Source organism: Triticum dicoccoides, chromosome 4B, assembly GCF_002162155.2.
Source record: "Triticum dicoccoides isolate Atlit2015 ecotype Zavitan chromosome 4B, WEW_v2.0, whole genome shotgun sequence".
Taxonomy (NCBI): Eukaryota; Viridiplantae; Streptophyta; class Magnoliopsida; order Poales; family Poaceae; genus Triticum; species Triticum dicoccoides.
Genome location: NC_041387.1, coordinates 670010445 through 670016978, shown reverse-complemented (window position 1 = coordinate 670016978; position 6534 = coordinate 670010445). Strand labels below are relative to the sequence as shown.

Genomic DNA, 6534 nt, shown 5'->3' with positions numbered 1-6534 from the left:
TGCTATTTCAGTGAGATATGTATTGAAAAATATGAAATTACTTCCGTGAAGTATATTTCAATGTGGTGTTGCAAATTGTGAAAATATATGAAATTACTTCTCTGAAATATATGAAACTGCTATTTCTCTTATTTGTCATTTGTTATTTCAGTGAGATGTGTATTGAAAAATATGAAATTACTTCCCTGAAATATATTTCAATGTGGTGTTACAAGTTGTGAAACTAATTTCTATGAAAATATATGAAATTAACTCTCTGAAATGTGGTGTTACGAGTTTCAATCGTTGTGAAATATGGCATTGCCATTGGAATAACTGAAACCACTTTGTAAACAACTGAAATTGTTTATGCCACTCTTTTGAAGAGGAGATGTGGCTGGAATCACATGGGCGGGTCCAGCTGGTCAAATCACTAGGGTGGTCCCAATCCGATGAAATGCAATGGTTTAAATGAAGAAGAGAGTGGAATACAAAGAAACAAGTCTGACAGCTTTTGAGATGGCAAGATTGTATTGGTGGGAGAAGCACCGGTACCTCCCTCCACCGGTAGAAAGGAGTTTGCGGCAGCCCCAGGGGCAGGGAGAGTTGCCGCTCCTAAAATCGACCGTTGTCCCCCCAAAAATGGTCCGTCTCTTTGTTTTGAAAATCAAATGATAAGACCAACCCAAGCAATTGAGCTCCGTGCAGCGGCAGTAGAAAAGGCGTGCAGCGCACGAAGGGGCAAATGCTATTATCCAGGAGGACCACCACCTACCCCCCCTCCCTCATCATGGCATGGCATGGCATGCATCTTCTCTTATAACACAAAAGAGTATCGCTGCAAACGCCAACCTAGCTAGTCAGTCTTAACACGAAAAAGTATTACTAGTAATGAGGTTGACCGGAGCACAGCAGGAGAGCCTTCCATTCCATCCCCTTCCATCATCTTGGGAAGGGAAGGGACCCATGCCATTGCCATGCATGTCTCCTGCTCTAACAGCCTCCTTGATGCGTGACGGATTACCAACGGGTAGGGAGACAATGCAGAAAAGATTACCTGGGACTTGTCCCCCTCCTGTCCCTTACCCTCCCTCCTCTCCCTTCCCCTTGCTTCACCCACCCTGTGCTCCTCTCCCCCCCTCCTTCCATATAACCCACCCTGCTTAGCCTTCTGCTGGTGCACAACAAGGGCAGTCGCACACTCTGCACCTCAGCTGCTGCTTGCTTGCCCTTGCCCATGCCCATGGAGATGGACAGAGTTTGCAAGAGACGAGCGGCCATGCCTCCTGCTCTCCTTCTCGCCCTTCACGGCGTGGACGAGCAGATGCCGCCGCCGCAGACCCCCATGGAGCCCATGGAGTACCTGTCCAGGTCCTGGAGCGTCTCCGCCGACGACATATCCAAGGCCCTGCTGCTCAAAGGGGCCACCAAGCGGAGCTTCTTCGCCCCCGCCGACGCTCTTCTTCCGTCTCCGTCATCCCCCATACCGGAGACGATGACCTCCTCCTACGAGCTCCTCGCCGCCCCCGCCGCTTCCGGCCACCAGCTCCAGCTCCAGCTCCAGCGCCAGCAACACGTAACCGACCAACCCACGCCGTCTCTCTCTCGCTTCCCTCTTCTTTTCTCCTCTTCTTGCTCTCAGTTAGTACGTTATCTGCAACGTGTACGCGTCAATTTTAACTTGGAAACAACAAACTGAGATGCAACAGAGTTACTAGTAACCATTTCTCATCTGCCTGCTGTTACTTACCCAAACCATCTCTGCTCTGCAGCTAGATGCGACAGGGAGGAGCTCCATCAGCTGCCACCGCCACTCCAACTCGGTGACCAGGTGGTACTTCCACCACAAGGAGACCGCCACACACGGCAGGAAGGAGAAGGCGCGCGCCGACCGGGCCCAGGCGCACGCCATGGTCTCCGTGGCCCAGGTGTCCGCCACGGTTGCCGCCGTCACAGCAGCCACCAGCTTTGACAACCAGGACTCCAAGCTAGCTGCAGCCATGGCGTCGGCCACCGAGTTGCTGGCCTCGCACTGCGCTGAGGCAGCCCAGCTTGCCGGGGCTGGTCATGAGCAGGTGTCCTCTGCTGTCCGGTCTGCGGTTGGTGTCACGGACCCAGGTGATCTGATGACGCTCACAGCGGCCGCAGCGACTGGTGAGAAATCCCCATAAATTGTCATCACACTGAAATTCATCTGCTGTTATATGATAAATGGCTGAATTGTGTGCCCCCTGATGATATTGTGTGCAAAGCTTTGAGAGGAGCTGCGGCGCTGAAGAAGAGGGTCCAGCGCGAGGCGAGAAGCAATGCCAGCGTCATTCCTTACGAGAAGGCCCCTTTGTCCTGGAGTCCTGATATCTGGTGCAAGGAAGGCAAGCTGCTAAAACGCACAAGAAAAGGTGAGGGCTACTGAACTATTGAGAGCATTTAATTACATTCTGATGACAACAAAATCTGAACTTCTGAAGCATGATCAAGAGACCTGACACGCAAACTTTTGTTCCTGAATCAGGGGATTTACACAAGAGACGGGTATCAATCTACATCAACAAGAGGTCACAGGTAGGGCAATTTCCCTCCAAAGCTAAATTTGTAATAGATGTTCATCTAAACTCTGGCCAGTTCTGGTCAATAGATGTTCATTTATATACAAAATCATATATCAGTTAACAGTAAGTACGGATAATTACAGGTCATATTGAAGCTGAAGAGCAAACACATGGGAGGTGCACTATCAAAAAACAATAAAAGTAGGTTTAGCTGTTCTATATCTCAACAGTTAATACCTGATGTCGATGCTTCCTGAATCTGAATACTGACCTGATGCATGAAAATACTTACAGGTGTGGTTTATGGGGTATATAGTGAGCTCCCAGAGTGGACTGAGCCAGGGAAATGTTTACCAGAGACATGCTGCTTTGGCTTGAGTACAGCACAGGGCCTGATTGAGTTCAAGTGTGAGAGCAGCAGCAGTAAACAGAGCTGGGTTCATGGCGTGCAAAATCTGCTCCAGCAGGTTGATGTAGCTGACCAAGTAGGGCACAGGCTAGAAACACTAAAACTCAACTGGTGCAGTTAGGGTTAGTACATGAACCCAAATTTTGCAGGACAGAGGGTGTATTAAGACGCGTGCTTTGCAACATCAGTGTACGCAATAAATGTCAAAGCATGTTTTGGGCAGGTGGTATGTAACAGTAACACTGCTTGATTATTCTCATAAGTTCGGCCCAGGTTAAGATACACCTAATGGCTCGACGTGAGTATATTAACAAAAGAATAATGTATTGCTAGTTTTGGAAAAAGAATACACATCGTAAAAATTCATAAAAAAAAAGGGTTCAAAACACAACAGTCTTCATCACTTCATATGGTAGCACACGGAGCTCGCAGTATGACTTGATAGCTTCTGCTAGGCACTGCTTCTCAAGGTTCTCAGACTTGACAACAAAGCTATGTAATGTGTCCCTGTGAGAAACCCGTTCAACCTGCATCAGATGCAAAGGAGAAGATATTAAATTTCCAACTCCCAGCTGGAACAGGTGAATAGAAATGCATTGGTTTGATAAAGCTTCACCACAGCACGTGCATCTTCACTAAGCAGATTATTCCACAGCAGTTTTAATGTGAAAGTGGTCAAGCATGACATTATTTTGGATATAAATCGATGCTAAAAATCCCACAAATGATAAATGATAAAGAAAAGTCCTAGAGAGATGGTAACCCAAGTTGGTGAAGATAAAGCAATTCCACATTGACTGCTGATTTGATTCATGTCCAAACTATCATCAAAACTGAGCAGACTAGGAGTTTGTAAATGACAGATAAACAGTTAAGGCACTTAAGTTAAACATTATACAAAAAATATTATTACCATCTGCTCAATGATTGGCCCAGCATCAAGTTCTGGAGTAACAAAATGGCTAGTCGCACCAATCAACTTCACCCCAGCATTGAAGGCCTGAAAGAAGTTACACAGTTTAAAATTTAAAAAAGAAGATTAATCAGATTAGGTTCACAAATTTAACAATTTCAATACCTGTCTAGAAGGACTTCCTCCTTTGAACGAGGGAAGGAGGCCATGGTGAATATTAATAATATCTTTCCCATATGCTTTAAGAAAGCTTTCAGACATTACCTGCGACAAAAGAATGATTCGTGTCACCAATATTTTTTGAAGAAAAAGAGTTTCTGTGACCAATACTTGTGTGGCAGAAATATGTATTGCGTGTTGGTACTATAGAATAATATGAAGTCTGTAGATCTCAAAAAAAATAAAATATATAAAGTCTGTACACCTGATGGCGCCAAAGACAAAGGTATTCATATTGTGAACTTTATTGCAGAAATCATATATAACTCTAGGAAATACCCAAATATCAGTCCAAACCTTTTATACAAATATGAGACGCCAGCGTGCCCTTTTTTTTCCATTGCAATGTAGGGAAAAGAAAAGGAAAACAGAGACCATGACAAAATGAGCCTACCTGCATATATCTTGCCAGCACAACAAAATCTGTATCTTCAATCAATTCTAATATCTCTTGTTCCCTTTTATTCCCAGAAGTCGTTGGTAAGTAATGATAGGGGATTTCGTGCCTCTGAAGAAAACGCATCACATGGTTATCTACAGGTCGATCATGGTTGCTGTACAATAAAACAAAGAGCAAAGAGCATATCAGCTTGAGGAACAGCGTATTCTGATAAGCAAAAGGTAACAAAGGCCGAAGAAAGAATTGTGTATGATTCATTCACCTTATCACACAATGAATGTCAACTGGAAGCCTGCCTTCTTGCCATCTATGCAGCAAGTCAAACAGACAATGGTCCTAGAATAACAGGAAAACATACTTGTCAAAATCGCTACACAAAGAGAGATGTGCAAATTGACATGTGGCATTAAAGGCATCGATCCCACAGAGAAATCATTGCCGGATGAAGTGCAAGGAAGAGGTACGAAATCGCGAACCTGCTTCGAAGCGAGGACTGCAATCTTGTACTTGGGGTCGATGTCAGGTACTCGCACAGTGGATTTTTGCGCGCTGAAGCAGTCCGACAGGCGGAGGAAGTCGGCGCGAAGCACGTCGCGCGGCCATAGCCTCGGGTTGTAGGTGAATTCACTGCAAATTGAGCTGAAGATAAGCGAACACGAGGGATAATCTACTCTACTCCCAAGGAAGAGGCGGTTTCTTGATCGTCCTCTGCGTAATTATTAACGCGGTGTACCAGTGTGGATTACTGATTCAGCACCCCTCTTGTCTTAACGTGAGCAGAGGACGGCTTTGGGACTGAGCACGATCGAGATTGTGGTGGCCAAAAAAAAAAAAAAAAGGTTTCAGAGTTCGCCCAGGCATGGCTCTTGTCAGACTCTACTACTGGTGCTCATTCGTGTGGATTGGATGAGAGGACTCGGGTGAGGGTGTATGAACAATCTGTATGTGCCTGGGCAATTCGTCGAACGGGTGGTGGACTGACAGGCAGACTGGCTGGCATGGTAGGTGGATAGAGGAATGGGAGGTGGGAAATGGGGGTACCTGCGGGCGTAGAAGACGGGGGCGTCGTCGGGGACGAAGACGTCGACGCTGTGGATGTTGCCGCCGCGGGAGGCGATGCACTCGGACAGCTTGGCCACGATGCCCACCGCGTCCTGGCCAGGCCGCCGGACGAAGAGCAGGGAACTCACATTCAACTCTCATCGGCAGGAGGAGGAGATGGGGGGAAATGAGAGAGGGAGAGAAGGGAACGTACGGGGCACTGGAAGAGGTGGATGCCGAGGAGGTTGCCGGCGGGGACGGCGGCGGAGAGCGGGCGGCGGGCGAGGGAGAGCATGGCGTCGGCCGTCGGGGGGCGGTTGGTGGATGGCGCCAAGCCCAGCCCATCGGCGCCGCTATTCTAATCCTGGCTCCGTGGTTGGTTGGTGGAGTCGCGAGTCCGGTGGGTGTGGGCGTTGGATCGCACCACGGAGGAGAAAAGTTACCCTGTCGTGCATGTGACACTCTGCGCACGAATCCACCGTCCATGACTGCTTCGAGATTCGTGTTGTTCTGCATCGTTTTCAAATTTGCCGTGTTTCAAAAGCTTCCCGTTCCGGGGTTTTTTCTTCTCGTTTCAAAGTGTATGAAAGAAAAATGCAATGCTAAAGCCTCGAAAAAGGAAAAACGATGTGAAGCATTGAAACATGACGGGTTTGAAAAGCAATGAATAAAAAAAAACACGCGTCTCAAAGAGCTCATGGACGGTGCTAGATTTTTCTCGTTTGCATCGGGTGTTTTCTTCTCATTTCGGAATGTATCTTGATGTTTCATTTGTGCCGTCGTCGCGTATGAGTTAACCAGCTCCAAAGAAAGTGCACTATGTTTTCATTGGCACACAATGAAACATGGTGATACGCGTTGAAACAAGCCAAAAAAAAAACAAATATACCAACGAAACATTGTGAAGCGAGATGAAGTTTAACAACGATCGGTAAAAATAACATGGATCTCAAAACAACCACGGGCGATGGGCCCATTCACGGGATAGAATAACCACTCTCAGTCTTTGTCACGAGCTATCTCT

General features: G+C 47.0%; 2 protein-coding genes across 2 annotated transcripts; one reads left to right on the top strand and one right to left on the bottom strand.

Moving 5' to 3' along the window:
- Positions 1–1116: 1116 nt before the first annotated feature.
- LOC119292233 (VAN3-binding protein-like) lies at positions 1117–3159 on the top strand. Its single transcript, XM_037571062.1, has 6 exons — positions 1117–1555; positions 1752–2133; positions 2232–2378; positions 2492–2541; positions 2672–2729; positions 2823–3159. The coding sequence occupies exons 1-6, from the start codon at positions 1217–1219 to the stop codon at positions 3056–3058; spliced, it is 1212 nt and encodes a 403-aa protein (XP_037426959.1). The 5' UTR covers positions 1117–1216; the 3' UTR covers positions 3059–3159.
- A 7-nt stretch (positions 3160–3166) lies between these two features.
- Positions 3167–5900, bottom strand: LOC119292234 (formyltetrahydrofolate deformylase 1, mitochondrial-like). Its single transcript, XM_037571063.1, has 8 exons — positions 5725–5900; positions 5511–5623; positions 4946–5096; positions 4732–4805; positions 4464–4623; positions 4016–4114; positions 3851–3937; positions 3167–3464 (listed from the first exon to the last, which is right to left on the bottom strand). The coding sequence occupies exons 1-8, from the start codon at positions 5803–5805 to the stop codon at positions 3318–3320; spliced, it is 912 nt and encodes a 303-aa protein (XP_037426960.1). The 5' UTR covers positions 5806–5900; the 3' UTR covers positions 3167–3317.
- Positions 5901–6534: the final 634 nt, after the last annotated feature.

Excerpts from the sequence above, each read along its gene's own strand:
- LOC119292234 (XM_037571063.1), bottom strand. The coding sequence starts at position 5,805 with ATGCTCTCCCTCGCCCGCCGCCCGCTCTCCGCCGCCGTCCCCGCCGGC. Across the intron at positions 5,624-5,724 it reads TCCACCTCTTCCAGTGCCCC|GACGCGGTGGGCATCGTGGC; the intron begins GTACGTTCCCTT and ends CGGCCTGGCCAG. Across the intron at positions 4,115-4,463 it reads TGCTGGCAAGATATATGCAG|GTAATGTCTGAAAGCTTTCT; the intron begins GTAGGCTCATTT and ends CTTTTGTCGCAG.
- LOC119292233 (XM_037571062.1), top strand. The coding sequence starts at position 1,217 with ATGCCCATGGAGATGGACAGAGTTTGCAAGAGACGAGCGGCCATGCCT. Across the intron at positions 2,379-2,491 it reads GCTAAAACGCACAAGAAAAG|GGGATTTACACAAGAGACGG; the intron begins GTGAGGGCTACT and ends TTCCTGAATCAG. Across the intron at positions 2,730-2,822 it reads ACTATCAAAAAACAATAAAA|GTGTGGTTTATGGGGTATAT; the intron begins GTAGGTTTAGCT and ends AAATACTTACAG.